Source organism: Microtus oregoni, unplaced genomic scaffold (assembly GCF_018167655.1).
Source record: "Microtus oregoni isolate MIOR12 unplaced genomic scaffold, Mior012 000037F_ref0000500, whole genome shotgun sequence".
In the NCBI taxonomy this organism is placed as follows: Eukaryota; Metazoa; Chordata; class Mammalia; order Rodentia; family Cricetidae; genus Microtus; species Microtus oregoni.
Window position 1 is genome coordinate 1,532,441 of NW_024543096.1, and position 18,287 is coordinate 1,550,727.

Sequence of the window (18,287 nt, forward strand, 5' to 3'; positions counted from 1 at the left end):
AAAACCACAGAGAAACCTTGTCTCGAAAAAACCAAAAAATAAATAAATAAATAAATAAATAAAAATAAATAAATAAATAAATTTAAATTAAAAAAAAGATCCAGCTATCTCATTAAATCACTTTCTTCTGCTGCCTTATTCTGTTGTTCTCAGAAGTGTTTTTCAACTTGTTTGTTGGTCTTTCTTGTAAACTGTAATTCAATTGTGACCAGTATATTTAAGTGTTACTGCTTTATTAACCTGCCATTATTATTATTATTATTAATAATTATGATTATTATATCTTTAAAATAAGTCTTGGGGTGGTAAGATTGCTCATTGGGTAAAGGCAGTTTCTGACAACACAGTCAACCTTCAATATCTGGGATTCATATATTCACAGCATCCCAACTACATCAGGTTCTGTTTCCAGTATCTTTAGTGATAAATATTTTTTTTTGTCTTGAAGTCACAGTCTCTCTGGAGAGCTAAATGATTAAGAACTTAAAATTCAAGTTGTCTCCTTTGTTTAATCTACCACATTGAACAGCTAATGGTGAGGTCAGAATGAGGTAAATGAGGAAACACGGTAAATATCCTAGGCAGTATGTCAAAATAATGACTGTGTCCTGTTGGGCGGACCCTGTGAGACCCTTGCTGTGGTGGAGACCATTTCATGAGAACTGACATCATCAATCTGTCTTCTGGACTATATCCATGCACCATGGCATACGTATGTCTATACACATATATGAGAGACAGAGAGAGAAAATTATAAAATTTAAAATAAATCTTGTCCAATCTCCTTTAACTCCTTTATTTTTACTCTTGTTCAATATTTTCTTTAGAACTCACTGCATTTTATTTATTTGTTACTCATTGAAATGTCAGTCTGCTCTGGTAGAGGAATTACTTCCTGTGTTTACTGTTCTGTTCCCAACATTCTCATAACTGCATGAGCATGGAAGGTTTCAGGAAGTATCAGCTAAGTATATGGCATATTGTAAAGCTAAAGACTTTGGTTATAAGCAGATCCATGTTTCACCATGTTCTTAGATCTTCAAGTACTAACTAGTCATTTGTTCAGAGACTTCTTTCTCACTGAAAGCAAGAAGTAAAATATGCCAAATTCACCCTTCATAAGCATCTCGCCAAACTGCTTCCCCCAACCTTTTCTTTTGGTGTTTATTTTACCTGCCACCACTGATATACAATCGTGTGTGTGTGTGTGTGTGTGTGTGTGTGTGTGTGTATGTCTTATCGTGCACACATTTGTGGGTGTTATGCACATATATGGGTGTGTATTATGACCAGTTGAGGCATCTCTTCAGCCCTAACTTAGCCAGTAATCTTATGAAGCAGCTGCTCCTCCTCGGTTGTCACGTGATTCCTCACTCCTCTTTCGGAACACTCATACCATCATCTTGACTTCCAAATACTTTGGATCCCACCTCTACTATTCCTTTATTTTTCTTCCACACAGATCATGGGCAGTAACTCCAGATAAATCTACTTTAAGGCAGTACCTTTAATATTTGGTTTTCTTTACCCAAATAAACTGGTATCCTTTTACCTATGGTATCAAGTTAATAGAGCTCTCTCATGACCCCTGATTTATGCTTTATATTACCTACTCCCAAATATACACCCTCAAGCCAGCAATAGGAGTATGATTGAGACATGGCTTTTAGCCTGAAGGAAGATAAGTTTTCTGAGGTAATTATGGTGCTTTCATCCTAGCACATGTTCAAATACTGTTACGCTGTCCGCTCTTATTTCATGGATAATAGACTTGCGCCATGGCTGGCCTGTAAATGCCTTGCAGTGAGAGGCCATGAGTTGTGCTCTCTTTTCTATGTTAGGCTTCTAGTTATATTACTTTTGGCTTTATTGTTTGCCCTGGAAGGACGTGTTTGCCAACTGATATAACAAGATATTAAGGGATTATGAAATTGATGGCTGAAAATATCAGTAATTATATAGTCATTACTCAAATGAAGCTCAATCATTTCAATATTGTGATTAGATTGTATTTATATTTTGCTTGCAAAATTTTCAGTCCTTACCTTCCATTTTCCATGGGAACGATTTCCATGATTTCTCAAATTTGAAGTAGTTTGCTCTTGTATATTATGCTTCCCAAGAACAACTTGGACTTGTCTCTTTCCCAAATGTATAGCACTAAAATTGCCTATTTTCTTTTCCATCTCCCTTACTGAATTATAACTTACATGAGGAGAGGTTATGCATGATTTGCTATTTAACTATGGGAATTAGTATAGAATTTGGCACATCATAACACACACACAATGAATAGGAAAATAAATGTAAACAAATAATTATTTATGTATACATATATGCATGTATATATACATATATAATATGTATATCATATTCATGCACATATATGTACACATATAAATGTATAAATGTCTATGAAATTATGTTTGAATGTCCTAATCCATCCATTGAAATGTCCCAAATTTTTACATACATATATCTGTTAATTATAAAGTTGAAAAGTTCAAATTATGATTATTTTAATATTTAATAAATAACTATTACCCAATTTTCAATTTCATAGCAATAACTACATATGAAGCATAACCCAAGTAGACAAACCATTAGAATATTCAGAAATAGTTTTCATAGTTTCCATTCCCTGTATTAAAGTTATGTTTTTTAACTAACATGTGGAGAGCTGTGTTATTCTGAGATTTCAATTTAAAATGAAAGAAACTGTGTGACCTTGGAAGGTGACATTGAAGAGAAATACTAAATCTAAGCAAAACCAATAATTTTTAAAGTAAAAATTTAGTTTCTAATCACTCTAAATCTATACTCCCCACATATCCACATTCTCCACACACACACAGCCTCACATAGTCATTACTTCCATAAACTTTTTAAATTATCAATTTAATTGCTTCCTGGTACTGATGTGGGCTCCCTGAATCTTCTCTCTGAACAGACACATCACTTGTTTGATCTTTTGTGCACAGGGAGCATTCAGCTTTTCCCCCATGGCCTCTATTGAACTGCATTTCTTACTTGTATTTAAAAGGAAGAAATGCTATCTGTTTTGCAAACTTCATTTGGTAAATTGATGGTTCCAGAGTGCATGATGGAAGAACCACTGGATTTTCAAAAGGCAGAATTGTAGATTGTAAACTCTCCCTTGCCAAACATGAAGACATGCTTCTATAGAGCCCACCTTTTGCTTTAGATCTGATTAACCTGAACTCACATTCTCTTCACCTACCTGCAGACTCTTCTCCCACAACTTGTGTATGTTTCTATCTCTGCCTGTTTCCCTATTGCCTCCGCGCCCCAGTATGGCAGCCAAGTCATCCACAGCTATCTGTTGCCAGCGTCTATCAGGACAAACTGGCATGTATTAAACAATGTACCGGAATAATGTGGAGTAATTATTTAAATCCGCAGAGTTTATTTAAATCCCCAGAGTTGATATTATTATGGTATTTATTGTTTCAATCATATGGATTCTCATGAGTATTCATTTTATAAACCCTGGCTGTAATGTAAATCTCACTTCTTTTTTCTCATATTCAAAAAATTTCCCTAAATATTTTTAAAACTCATGAGACCACAGTTTTGGTTACAACTTTTCTAATTATCTGTTAAGTCTGCCCCTTGTTGGAATAAAATATTTTACTTTATAACATGAAAACTATCATTGCAGATGCTCCAATGAATGGGTATTCTTTTTGGAAGCCATGAATTATTTTTTTTACAGTTCCTGTTAATAAAGCTGATTGTGATCAACATGAATAATTAAAAGAACAACACATTTGTTTTGACTGCTACCTTCGAAACATTGCTAATTGAAGTCTAAAAATGCTCACAGTGGCCCCAGTTCAGGAGGAAGTAAATCATTAATGCCACACAGATGCATATCACAGGGCTTCCGTGGAGGAGGCTGGAACAATAGCAGGGAAGTGTGTGATTGCTTCACACAGCTACAAAGCAGCAGCTTCAAACATGAGACATCACACCACGAAACTCTAATACACTCATATGAATTTATTAGTTTCTTGACCTTCTATTAACATATTTCACATTACAGCTTTTAATGAGACTCGGTTACTTTCAAGGCACTTTTCCTTTTCCCTTAAAGATTCAAGAAAAGTAACCCTGATTATAGCATCTTAAATCTTTATCTTCTTTCTTTTTATTGAGACATTGTAAAGCATATCTGGATAACCCTACAGGAGCCAAAAGCCTGTGGCAGGCTTTAGAGAATCCTCTACTTCCTCCTGAACAAGGAGGAGGATTTTGAAGGAAGAGCAAAAGAAGTTGTCCTGGCTCAGGGCAAAGCAGGCTTTGGCAGATAAACCTAAGTCACAGATTCTACCTTTTCAAGCATGATATCATTTTGTGAATTAATTAATTTTTGTGGAGGAATTGAGGATGAGAGGCATTATAAAGATATTGTACTTTCTTATTTTAAAGAAAAAAAGCGTAGTCACTTTTTTGGGAATAATTCTATTGACCAGGCTGGTGTTTTTTTTTTTTTTTTTGTTTTGTTTTGTTTTTTTAAGTTGAAAACAAAAAAATCTCAAACTTTCTGAATGGTATTTTGCTAAATTAGATTTAGGTTTGCAAAATAATAACCTCTCACTATTCAAGATGATAGCAATAAATCATATAGTTGAATCATTGTGTGGGGGGATTCAATACAGGATTTCTCTGTAGTTTTGGAGCTTGTCCTGGATCTAGCTCTTGTAGATGAGGCTGGCCTCGAACTCACAAGGATCCACCTACCTCTGCGTCCCGAGTGCTAGGATTAAAGGCGTGTACCCTCACTGCCCGGCTATTGAATACTTTTATTAGAAATCATTTCAATTTAAATATTTCTTTCATTTTCTAAAGCAGGAGTCTGCTTATTGATTCCTGTATTTTTCTAGGTTCATGTTCATTCAGGAAGTAGGTTAGGCTCTGAGAATCTGATGAAAGATTAGCAAGCTATGGCCTTTCCTGGAGAAACTTTCAGCCTATGGACAAGCAGAAGGACTGATGATCAAAGAAAGTCATCACTCTGCACTCATGTCTGTGGGAGAGGAAAGACCTGTCTTGGATTCAGTAGACATACAATCAATCACACTTTGAAATTGTCACTTAAAATGAGATTTTTGCCATGAGTAGAACTACAGAAACAAACAAGGGGAACAGGAAGGAAAAGAAAGGAAGGAAGGAAGGAAGGAAGGAAAGAAAGAAAGGCAGAAGGAAGAAAGGGAGGAAGAAAAAACTTTAAAAGAAAACAGTATATGCAATAGGAAAGGGTAGGATAAATATATTTCCATTTTATTTGTAAAACTGAAAGAATGCTATGAGGAAGCTGGCATGGTGGTACATGCCTGTAATACAAACATTCAGGAGGCAGAAACAGAAGGGTTGCAAGTTCAAACCCATCCTGGTCTACATAGAGAGTTCCAGACCAGCAGTCAAAAATTATATATGCTATGTCTCAAAACAACCAACAAAAATACCATACTGAACAGACTATGATGATCCAAAGTGCCATGGGGCATGACAAAAGGGAGCGATCCTCAGGAGAAGAAGCTTGGGATAATAGGAAGAATTCTAGAAGTCATTAAAACAGATACTAGTTGAATTATGTCTCCCAGCCATGTCTCCCACTTGTAATTCATTTAATTCTCGAGTAGAGAAAAGGGCACACCCATCAATAAAGTCTATTAGGATTGAGCAATTCTTTCTTCACAGCTGCCCAGAGTGAAATTAGGTTATAACACAAATGAATTGCAATAATAAGTGGCTCAGACAGCAATGGAGGAAAGAAGATCATCCTCTTTGAACTTCACCGACAGTCACAAAACAAGAAACATTGAAAACAAAGACATAAGAACAGAAATTCCCAAGAGAATCTATTGAAAGTTGAATCACAAGAAAAAACCTCCAAAATCTGAAGTTCTTCAGATACAGTGTGGTCTCTCCTAAGCCCATCTCTAAACAGAAACTTTATTGGTGATGAATAAATAAGACATGCCTGGCTTCAAGTTGAAAGGCTCAAGAACATAAACGTTCATGGGCTATCTGAAGCATGGAATGCTATAATGTCATTTTCAAAATGATCCTTTGATGAGTCAATGGTAAATACATCAGCAACACAAGGACAGCATTCCCCTTGAAATGCACAGTGGTTTCGTAAGGGGGAGGAATAACTTGGCAAAACATAACATGTGCTTCACCAAGTACAGTGTTTAGAAAAGATTTCAGAACTCTGAGCGGAACCCTAAAGTTAGACATGATCTCATACCCTCAAATGAAATAAGTAGTAGAGGTAACTATACTGATGTGGTAACTCCTTTTGTATATTTATTGCTTTTATTGATTAATTAATAAAGATGCTGCTTTGGCAGAGTAGAGTTAAGTGGAAAGTCTAAACTGAATGCTGGGAGATGCCATTTAGTTGCCAGAGGAGACAGATGCACCAGAACTTTGCTGATAAGCCACAGCCACATGGAAATGGACAGATTACTATAAATGGCTTAATTTAAGATATAAGAGCTAGATAGAAAGATACTTACACAATAGATCAAGCAATGATTTAATTAGTAGAGTTTCTGTCCGGCTATTTCAAGTCTGGGAGCTGGGAATGAACAAGTGGCCTCTCCCAGCACTACATGAAGGCACATTTCACACCGGAACTTAAGAGAGCAAGGAAGCTGTGACAGTAAGATTCACCCTATGCCAGACCATAAAGCCAGATCAGCTTCTGATGAGTCTGGGTTTCTGGGTTTCTATTATTTTATTTTTGGTTATTTTTTCATTTGTCTTTTGTTTTTCTGTTTTTATTTATTTGAGAAAAGCTCCCACAATGATGTAACCTTGGCTCATCTGGAACTCACTATTTATATAAGCTAACCTTGAAACTTGTAAGTTATTCTTCCTGCCTGTGTCTCCAAGTGCTGAGGTTTTAGGAATTAGCCACCAAGCCATATTTCAAGAACTCCTTTAGGAGTACATAGCTGTTCTCTGGGCTTTGCAACTGTGTGATGCACAGAATTGTTTCTGTTTGACTCCACATAATTATTGCATCCAATTTGAGAGTTTACATGTATGAACATACATGTATTATAAGTCTGAATGAGTTAACCATCATCCTTCAGAGAAACCTTCATGGGTCCCTTCCATATCATGTTCTCTCTTTTTTATTTATAACTTACCAGATCCAGTTATGCTGCCCTCAGATGCACAGGTGTAGGGCCAGTGGAGCATGGTCACCCTACTGTGGGCTACATGCCCAAGGAAAATGGTGCTTCCCTAACTTAAAACAATTAACTGTCAGTCATTGATGGATGCCACTTGTTTGTACCTGGCCATGCAGACCTGAAATAATCACACAGAAACTGTATTAATTAAAACATTGCTTAGCAAATCACTTAGGTATATTGCTAGCTAGCTCTTATATCTTAAATTAACCCATCTGTATCAATCTGTGCATCACCATGAGGTTGTGGCCTACCACCAAATTTCCAGCAAAATTCCATAGGCATCTTTCTCCTTCAGCAGCTACATGGTATCTCTCTGACTCCCCCTTCCTTCTCTCAGTATTCCATTCAGTTTTCTCACCTAGTTATATTCTGCCTTGTCATAGCCCCAAGCAGCTTCTTTATTCCTTAATAAAAGCAACACATATACAGAAGGACATTCCATGCCATTTCCCTTTTTCTGCCCAAATAAAATAAAAGGTTTTAACTTTAACACAGTAAAATTACATGTGCAAAACCATTACCAAACATTATAATTATAATATTTATATATAATTTATATTTTATCATAACTAAGGAAAACTATCATTATAACTATCAATTCTTCAACTCCATCAAAGATTTCAGAAAGATATAATATTGCCTAAGTTAACAGGAAAAGCACTATAAGCAACTTCCAAAACTCTAGAATTGTCAGAGATATCTTGCTGCTTGGATAGTCAATCAAAGTTCTTCTATAACATTAGGACATCCATCGTCAACATACAGGACCATAGTATCTGCCAGACTTTTCTATGAAGTTAGAAATTTCCAAGACAGTTCTGCCTATATTAGCAGTTTGTCAGTCACTTTTTTATGTGTCCTACATAATGTCTGTCAGACACTTTCATGAAGCAGAAACCATGAAGGACTATCTCACCTTTTTAGGGAACTTCAGCAGTCATTTTTCTGAGAGTCCTGGATGTCCATTTTATATAACATACCATCAAGAAGAGCAGGCAGAGTAGTTTCTTGCATAAATGGCTAACAAACTCCATAAGGAGCCTCTTTGATGCCCATCATCCTCTTGACATAGATTGGTGCTGCCAGAAGCAGATGTGACTCATTGTCAAGAATAGTCCTAAGTTTTTAAACAATTTAGCCTTTGAAAGGTTTAAAGGATAACTATCCACCTAAAATATATCTCTGTACATCTAGAAAATCTAACTTACATGACTACAAACTTGACTATTATAGATGATTATCTATTAACCTATATTCCTTAATTATACATTACATTTTTACGTAAGCTACACAGACACAATACCTTAATCAAGAATAAAAATATACATATAACGAAATTGACCTTAAATTTGTATCAATGAACCAAGATCTGATGACAGAAGTTACAAAATAATCCCACACTACTTCAGAATTATGTATAATAAATGATTATTTGTTTATAAGTAGACTCACAGATCACAGTCCTTGATCACATCCTCTGCATGAATGGGGAAGAGGAACAAAATCCAACATCCAGAAGCGAGAGAGTAAATGTGCTCTTTACTTCAGCAATTATAGTATAAGGGTTGTTCATTTAGGGGTAGACTCACAAATCACAGTCCTAGATCACAATCCTGTGCATGAATGGGGAACAGGAACCAAATCCAGCAGCTGGAAGCAAGAGTAAAGAATGTGCTTTACCTTGGTGATTATAGTATACGAGACTATGCACAAGTGGATAGGTATCCTTTTTTAACACAGAAATTTTGTTGTGTTTTATTTCATAAGAAACAGGAATGAGCTATAAGAACTATCCCTCCTCAAACACAAAGTGGCTTTCAGACTTTATTGGCAACTGGAAGCTCAATCCAAAGTCATAAACATAGAAGACAGAGAATTGTGTTTGGCGTGGATGCCTAGTTAGGAAGAAGAAGGGTAAAAACGTTGGATAGTAATGAACAAAGAAAGCTGAGACACAGGCAGAGGAGCGTGTGTTCACCCATTAACTGAGCTGCTTGAACAGTAATAAACATGGCAGTAGGGGATGAGAAATCCTCCTCAGCTGACAAACATCTTCAATCTTCAACACAGCAACCTGCTCTCAGTTGTTCCCCCACCCCCACCAAGGCCACTAGGGTCTTGGTCTTCAAAAACTGCTCCTGGAGTCCAGTTTTCAGCTCAGTCCTTAAGAGAAGAGCCTCTGTTTTTAGAAACGTACTAGGCTCTGATGTGCCACCAGTCTGCTTAGCTGTCCCTCTGCAGGTCACCAAGCACTGATGAAACATCTGAAGACCAAGCAGGAATTGGTAACCCAAAGTGTGGTTAGGTATCTTAAAGGCTACTGGCTGAAAGAACTCCCATAGCAAAGATCCATACAAATACAAAGTATTCATCTATATAGCATATCCCCCTTTAAATATAAACAAATGTTTATAAACAATATTTGGGAATTTGGGCATTGTTCTCTCCAAACTGCTTCCTGCTTTTTGTCAGGCGAAGTATTTTTGGGGTTTTGACAAAGACCTTTTGGGTGATCTTGGTCTCTCAAACCACATTAGTCTGCAAGGAATCCACAGGTTCTCATCGTCTGTGGAAACAAAAGCAGAACTCCTTTTCTAAAGCAACATAGCCTTAGACCCAAATTTGAAGTCAAAGTTCCTTTAAAATACATATGTTGGTTTAGCTTAGCAGCCAATACAATGAAGTTTTTCTTGTACTTAGCTCATTCACAGTCAAAAATTCAAAGAAAATACAACATTATACATAATCTAGACTCTCTGTGTGTATTCCATTTTACATGGCTTATTTTTCTTTACCCCTTGATTCTATGACTGTTTTTACTCTGTCTCTTTAAAGACTTTTATTTTTCTATACTCCTTTTCTTCTTTCTCCCTCAAGTCTAGGTACATATTTTAGACACACTGTGTCTCGTTTAGTGGTTTTTTTTATGTTTGAATCTGTCCTATTTCATGTCTTTAATCCTTTTCTCTCCAAGAGTTCTTCTTAAAATGCTAAGGATCATGGTTAGGACTAAGGCTGCTTTGCCTTTTGACCCTGCCCAATCCAACATGGCAAAGGTCTGTTCACTACCTCTGAGACTGCTGGGTGGGAGCTATCTTCACTACCTCAACGCTGGGTAACACTATGCAGCATATAAACACTTTTATCTGAGTAAATACTAAATCTGTCATGCAGTACACTATGCAGCCTGGGAATATCTTTGTGGTGCTCAGTGGGGACTAGGGACATTAGAGGTAGACATTGAAACCTCACAGTGTCATCTCACTTTGAGTTTAATGTTTCTCTGCTTTGTGTTTGTGGTTGAAGATCTCTTGATTTCCACTCTGGACAACTGCTGCAATGCCTCCCCACCATAAATGATTCACCTTCTGGAACAATAAGCCAAACTCTTGCTTCCAAAAGCTTCCTAGGTCATGATATTTTATCACAGCCACAAAAAACTAACACAGTGACAGGCTCTTGACCATATTTACAGCAACAAGCATGAACTCTCTCCTGTAGAGTGAGCCCAAATATAATCAGGCATCTATGCAGAAAAAATAGGTGGGAATATAGTAAGAGCCAGAAGTAATGGATGACTCAATGGAAGCAGTGTTTCCATATCCAACAAGGCAGACACGTGTATGAACTCACAGAGACTGTGACATCACATGCAAGACTTTCACAAGTACAAATCAGACAAGATCTCAACATGGAGAAGGCTAAATGGGAGCAAAGCTGCACCACTATCCAAGAAACTATTTGCAAGTGATAACTGTTGATAAGGGGAAAAAGCCTCATGCCCAGAAGTTGCTTGCCACAACAAAATGAACTCCATGTTTTTTACTGGCTTTTGGTGTGTGTGTGTGTGTGTATGTGTGTGTGTGTGTGTGTAAACAGAGACTGCACATTGGTTTCTTGGCCACCCAGACCCAAATAATCACAAAGAAACTATATCAATTACAACACTATTTGGCCAGTGTCTCAGGTGTATTTCTAGATAGCTCTTACATCTTAGATTAACCCATTTCTATTCACCTATGTATCTCCACGAAGCTATGTCCTACCTGTAAAGTTCGGGGTCTGTATCTTTCAGCAGCTATATGGCATCTCTTTGACTCTGCACACTCTCTCTATATATCTCTTTCAGTCTGGCTATCTTCTGCCTTGCTCTAGGCTGAAGTAACATTTTTATTAACCAATGTTAATATAAAACATATTTATAGCCTATAGAGAGGAATCACACATCAAGTATTTGTGTGTGTGCATGTGTGTGTGTGCACGTGCATGCTTTTATACTTATACATACTTTAGTTTGTTTAAATTTGTTATTTTAAGAGTGAGAAAGAACATGAAGCTTGGTGGGTAGGAATGTGGGGTGATCATGGAGTACTTTGGAGAGTAGAAAGATGATTAGAATATTTTATATGATAAATTTAAAATTAAAAATTAGAAAAGCAAATAGTCCTCAGGGAGTAAGCTATCAGGTTAGAGCCAGCTCAAATCTTTTGAGTCTTGGATCTGAAGTACATAATATCTTCAGCAATAGGGACTTACATTCAACCTCAGGGACATAACCAAGGGCAACAGAAATGACCTATGTTGTTCTGGGAGTCATTTGGACTCCCCTGAACAAAACTAGAAAAAAAAAAGTTTCTCTTAATAGGTTATGAGCACTACAAACCTGCACACATTACCATTAGATCAAATACAGGATGACAGAAACTGTGGTATACTAAAAAGAAAACAATGCATCTCAATGAAGGAATGGTGAGAGAGAGAGGCATGGAAAGAGAGAGAGAGAGACAGAGACAGAGACAGAGACAGAGAGAGAGGAGAGAGAGAGAGAGAGAGAGAGAGAGAGAGAGAATATGTGTGTTTGAGTGTATGTGAATGTATGTGCTTGTGTGGTGGGGAGTAGGAATGTATATGTATATGAGATTGTGGGGGTTTGTGTGTGAGAGAATATGTATATTTGCATATCTGTGTTTGCAAGTGTGTATACGTGTCTGATAATTCTCTTGCAGTTATGATAAAAAAAATATATACAATAAAGAAAATACCCAAGGGCACATTTCACTTATGCCACGTTTTTAGAGTGCTAAGTCTTGGGTTTCTGGGCTTTAGCAGCAGCAGCAGGAATATGTGGTAGAAGAAATTTTTCACTTCATAGAAAACAAGAAGAAGACCAGAATGCCAACATGAAGGAGCAAGCCAAGTCTCCAAGAACCTCTCCAACTCTTCTCACCACTGTCCCTCTCATTCTCCATCCCCTCTATTCTCTCTTGCTCCCTGCCCATTGAACCACTTCCTTTAACCAAGAGCTAGCTCGCACAGTCCCACTACTTGTTAATAATGTATTAAAATCTGAATTAATGTGTCAATGCCTTTAGAAATGTCTTCACAGTCATACCCATAGGTGTGCTTGTGTAATCTCATAGTATTTCCTGCATCCAGTTCAAATTAACAATCAAGATTAGTATCGTAGTGTAACTTGAGAAAAATGTCAAGGAAAAGAAAGCACATACACACATAAAAGAACAAAATGTCTCTTTCTGAGTATATAAGCAAAGTAAAAGATGCTTACAGAATGAAAGAGAAGCATTGGAGGGAACAAAATGATGTGACAAAGAATATCTTCATTTGACTTTTTCTGCATTTTTAGTTATTTTTATTGAGCTCTACATTTTTCTCTGCTTTCTTCCCTACTTCATTTGATTTTTAAACAGAAATCATCAAATATGATTATCAGCAAAACACTGTGTGCTATTATAACTTCAGTAGTCATCTTATTATTATATGTGAAAGTAAGTGAATGCTATGTGTTTGAGAATTACAGTGGTCCAGGGCTGCAGTCATGGAGTAATGTTGCAAATGTTCTTTAGACAATCTGCCAGCCACGACTCACATTGTAAAACCTCCTTTCAAGGGACCACCCCAGCTTCAATTTGAGGCCTTTCTCAAACTTGTAGCACAGAAAAAGCAATCCTATTTGCCAATTGCATCTATTGGGTGAGTAGGGGGTCATTCTGACTCTCACTACTCGAGACACGGGATTTCTGTATCAGGTGACCTAAGAAGCTGAATATGGTGTCAGTGGTTGTCAACAAACACAGACTAAGAACAAAAGAGGGAGACTAAAAAATGAAACCCATCATCAGAGCAGATATTATAAAGCAAAAAAACTGTGTGGTTGAAAGCCAAATTCTCAACCAAATTGCCAGAAAGTTTCCAATTTAGCTCAGTTTATTTTAGCAAAACTGTACAGTGTACCAGTACCAGTATAGATAGGTGAACCTATTGTTTGCATTTGAAAATGGTAACATGAAACATTCATGTAAACAAAGAAAGAAACAAACAAACAAACGAAAACCCTGCAGTGTCTGTTTAAGAGATTGCAAGCTCATGTTTGTTAGACTTGTACCCATCGATCAAATTTCTCTCCTCTCCATCCCTGTTTCCCTGTCTGTCATGACCTGCCTAGGTTTATAAACAGGTACCATCATGGAATTCCACTGCCATTCATTCTCGTCAGCTGTGTCTCAGCACACAGGATGCTGCTGAAGCACTTCCTCAGTACTGGCAGACTGGCTGGCATCCAGCCTGGACAAATTGCTGATCTTTCCTGCCACGCAATGTTAAATAGGGATTCTAGCCGGCACTGAAAAAATAGCTCCAAAAGCCACATTTAGCATCCAAAGACTGGCTGATATTTCTTAAGTATACGTGGTTTGGGTGCTAGGATTCCTTTAATGAATTTCAGTTTGGCCTAGAATCTGGCATGGGAAGAATCCTAGGCTTAAATTTAAAGCCCATATATAACTTTGTAAATCATTGAAGACAAGACAATCTGAGCCCCAGATGTCTGAACTATAAACTGAAATTCATAATCATTCTTCTTTCAGGCCATGTGACTATGAAAACAATTAATAAGGTACTATGTATAAATCCAGATGTACAATCCTTAGCAATCTTATGTTTACCCTAATACCTCCTTCCACTCAGCCTAAACCGCTCACTGTGACTGCTTCCTGGTATGAAGAACAAGGGAAATTTCAATATATGATGGCAATCCCTTAGATAGTCACATAATTAAGTTTATCCAATAGAAGCCTTTTTTCACCAGTGTGTCACCTGAACAAGGCAGCCTGTTCAGTGCAATAAGTCAACTGGAACTTATCGGTCCCATTTAAAGGGTAATCTCAGAGGAGTGGAATAGTGTTGTCAGTCCTCCAAGAAGAAGGGATGTCTTGATGTGAGCCCATAGAGACTAAGCTGTAGTAAGACAAGGCTTGTCTCATGAATCTAGCAACTCTTGTGTGTGCATAGTGGCTATCTGAGGACATGGAGGATCATTAATTGAAACACTGTCAAGGCAGCGAATGTGCATCAAGAATAAAAGAGAAACAATGTCTAGAGAGAAATCTGATTCCTGAAGAGGGCACATATGTTTGAGAGAGATGGTAAGACATGGATGTGAAGCTCAAGCACGTACATATCACACATTTATATGTGTGTGTATGCACCATACACTTAGAAATGTACAGCTGTTCATGGTGGTACTAAGTGAATTAATAGCAGAAAATACTGCGAAGTTACAATTTTTAAGGTCTGCCTGTGGCCTGAAAGGCATGTTGGAATTTGAAAGTAAAGACCTAACTTGCTATTCAGCTTTTCTCCCTTGTTCTCCCAGGATAGCTAGAAGGTCATTCCTGAAGACTCCATAATATTGACCAGTGCCCTTGGAAAATTATTCTGCCACTAATGACAGAGATAACATATTTACTGAGTCCTAACATGAAAAAGCCTTTGGCTACCTACTTCAAGTGGCTTGAGAAAGGTCCAACTGGGAGAGACCTTTTTACACCTCACCTCAAACATGCTCCAGTGGTCTCGTCTTGTGTGGATATCAATGTTGTCCTTGCACATTTCCCTTTACATAGTTACCATCAATACAGTTTTCTAAATGACCAACTGGGGGTCTTGCATGAAATATTTCTGAAAAAGCAATCATCTTAGTTGAGAATATGAATGGATTGAGAGGTTTTTCATAGCTTTTAATACTAAATATTTCAGGGTTTGGGTAACTCTTAATCTTCATAAGAAGTTAAACAAAGTAATTGATAATAGAAGGGACTTCCTTTGTGATGCTAATGACTACTGGAAGTGTTTTTGTTTCTAGAATTTATAGACATCAGTGATGCCTAGAGCTACACTTAAATGGTATTTAAGTAGTAACAAAATTCTCTGTTACCAAAGAGATGGACAGTATTCCTAGAATAAGAGGGTGGTCAAAGCACATGAAGAGATACATCTACACATAGAGTGGTAATGCCATGAGCACTATGATTCGAAAACTCAACCCTGAAAGCATCATTGGGTTCTTTAGACTTGTGGAAAGCAAACTGAAAGAAGAGACATAATCTCAACCTATATGAAAATTATTTTACATTTGTCATTACTGAAATAACTTTTTATAGTTTATAAAATATACTTATCAAATGTTTCTTGAAAGCTCAGTACTTTCCACTCCATTAGGAATAAAACAATGTAGGAATCAGGGAAAGATCACATATGCGTTATCTATAGCAGAGCAAGTCTTACAAGGGGCAATACTTTATTTGGTACCATGTTAGTCTTTGAGAACTCACTACTCCAAACTGTCTTTTCCACTCACCAATGAACAGTTTTGACTTTTACAATTTGCTCTATAAATGTAAATATCATTCATGCATACACTCATTCATGTTTTTGTTCACACAATCCAATTGGGGTAATTTTGGATTCCCACAGAATATGAAAGAGACAATCATTTGCCTTCAGTGGACTCATAGCATGGGAGCAGGTGTAAGTAAATAAGCCAGCCACTGCAGCATTATCTGATAGGTGTTAACAGAGTGATAAGAAAACGGTGAAAATGGAAACTGGGAGTGGGAAGCCTAAAAAGCAATTCTACCCATGATGCAAAGACCATCTGACCAAAGCCGTGCAGGTAGAAATTTAAAATGGGTTGAAATTTTGTTTTGGATTATCAGAATTTTTGAGCTACATTGGGTAAAATATTGTGTTCAGCGATATGGATCCCACTGGTGGCTCTGAGGGAATATGACCGTTAGTTGTTAGACATGGAGCATGAGGAAAGCGTGACACACTACTCTTTTGAAAGGAGCCAAGGAAAAGAACTGGAATAGGATGTATGAGGCAGTCAGAAGGGCACAAACGTGCCACCCAGAAACTGAAGCACCTTGTTGACTATGCTGCAAATCAACATCTTATAATCTGCATTTGTATGTATTTTGCCTGGAACTTACCAAACACCTCTGTTGTGTTGTAGGAAATTGTTGCATGCCCTTTAGGGAGTTTGCAACTGTGTTAGGATGAAAGCCAACAGTACCAGTGGGGAGAAGGGAAGCAGTTACACAGCTCAGATGGCAGTGAGCGCTCTGCTACGTTGTCGCTGGCTAATTGGAAAAATGAACAAAATGGTGCTATCGTAGTGTTTTCCCATGACTCATCAGGCTCAATCTCTTGTTCCATTTAATGCTTTCCTTTCTCCTGGCCTTGGCAGGTTTGTGGGGAGGGCATAAATGAAGAGCTTCTCTGGTAAGATTAAGGAGAGACTGAAGTCAATGTTTTAAGCAAGTGACTTCCTGACACAGAAGGGGAAGTGCATGGTGCTCTATCACTATCAAACAATCCATTCACATACATCCTCACAATCTATCATTCGACACGCAGAGTTAGTAAAGACTTTGATCTTGTATTCACTCCCCATAAGTCTTGTATGTATTATTAATAAAGCTCTGGGGCGGGAAGTTTCCATCACTGCAATGACTCTAGCTTAGAAAGTTTGGGTTCATTCATGCGGAAATGCAGAGGACTTTGTCACAGTGCTAACATATGTATTTTCCTTGCAGATGGTTGAAAAAGAAGGGTATCTTCAAAAAGCCAAAATTGCAGATGGAGGAAAGAAACTGAGGTAATGAAACTTCTTCAACTCTCTGTTGCATAACGGCACAGTCTCCTACATCCTCAGCTTGTATCACTGATAATGTTTGAGACGCAAGGCCACCCAAACCTAACTAGAACAGTTCCTTCTGTTACCATTGTTGATACCCTTATTGTTAAAATGATTATACTTTTTAAAGAAAGATATTGCATTCTATAGTGTTGCCCAGAATGTAAAAATGGCTGATGCCTCAAATTCTTAGGGCTAGAAATCTTTAAACATAAAAAGAGAAACATGGTTTCTGGATTAACAGATTGGGTTGTTGAATGAATTCATTTGCAGCATATAAAGATCTCTCTGCAATACCCAGAGAAGTTTTATGAAGGATAGATTTGAACTGTATTTGTAGCTCAAAATTAAAAACTATTTAGAAAAAAAAAGGAAGAGAAAAAGAAAACCATGAACAAAAGATAGGTGGGGGAAATTTAAAAAATTATAAAAAACTTCCTGGAGTGAAGGGCAGGAACAATAAAAGTGTTCAAGAAAGAACAACAAGTTGGTTTTTGGGTCAAGAAAGATGCTTGCTATGCTGTTTATAGGGGGGCTTTAAAATAGTCATCTCCCTTTTAGAATTTTTGCTATTTCATACATTGTGTATTTTATATTTAGCTTTATAGTATGGAATATACAAGTAATAAAGGTGCATGGAAGTACTCGAACTAAGAGACATTTATTTGGGAGTGTTTTACTGTTATAACTAAGTAAGATCAATATTCTAATTAGCTATACAATAGGACAACTGTTAATTGCATTACACAATATGTTACTATAAAGATGCTTTGGCTATCACTAGAGAATGAAAGATACTTTGGTTTAATGGCTATAGTGGACAGAAATTTATATTTATTTGAAAGAAAAAATAATGAAATAGTTCCAGTGTCTACAATAGCTATTCTATTTTTTTTTTTTTTGGTTTTTTGAGACAGGGTTTCTCTGTGGTTTTGGAGCCTATCCTGGAACTAGCTCTTGTAGACCAGGCTGGTCTCGAACTCACAGAGATCCGCCTGCCTCTGCCTCCCGAGTGCTGGGATTAAAGGCGTGCGCCACCACCGCCCGGCTAGCTA

General features: G+C 37.2%; 1 protein-coding gene across 1 annotated transcript in view; it reads left to right on the forward strand.

The window, feature by feature from the left end:
• Nucleotides 1-18,287, forward strand: part of LOC121433225 (rho GTPase-activating protein 15) — a 565,350-nt gene that overhangs the window by 47,928 nt on the left and 499,135 nt on the right. Inside the window, exon 3 of the mRNA XM_041631578.1 lies at nucleotides 17,132-17,193. Within this exon, the coding sequence (XP_041487512.1) occupies nucleotides 17,132-17,193 (62 nt within the window). The remainder of the gene's footprint in view (nucleotides 1-17,131; nucleotides 17,194-18,287) is intronic.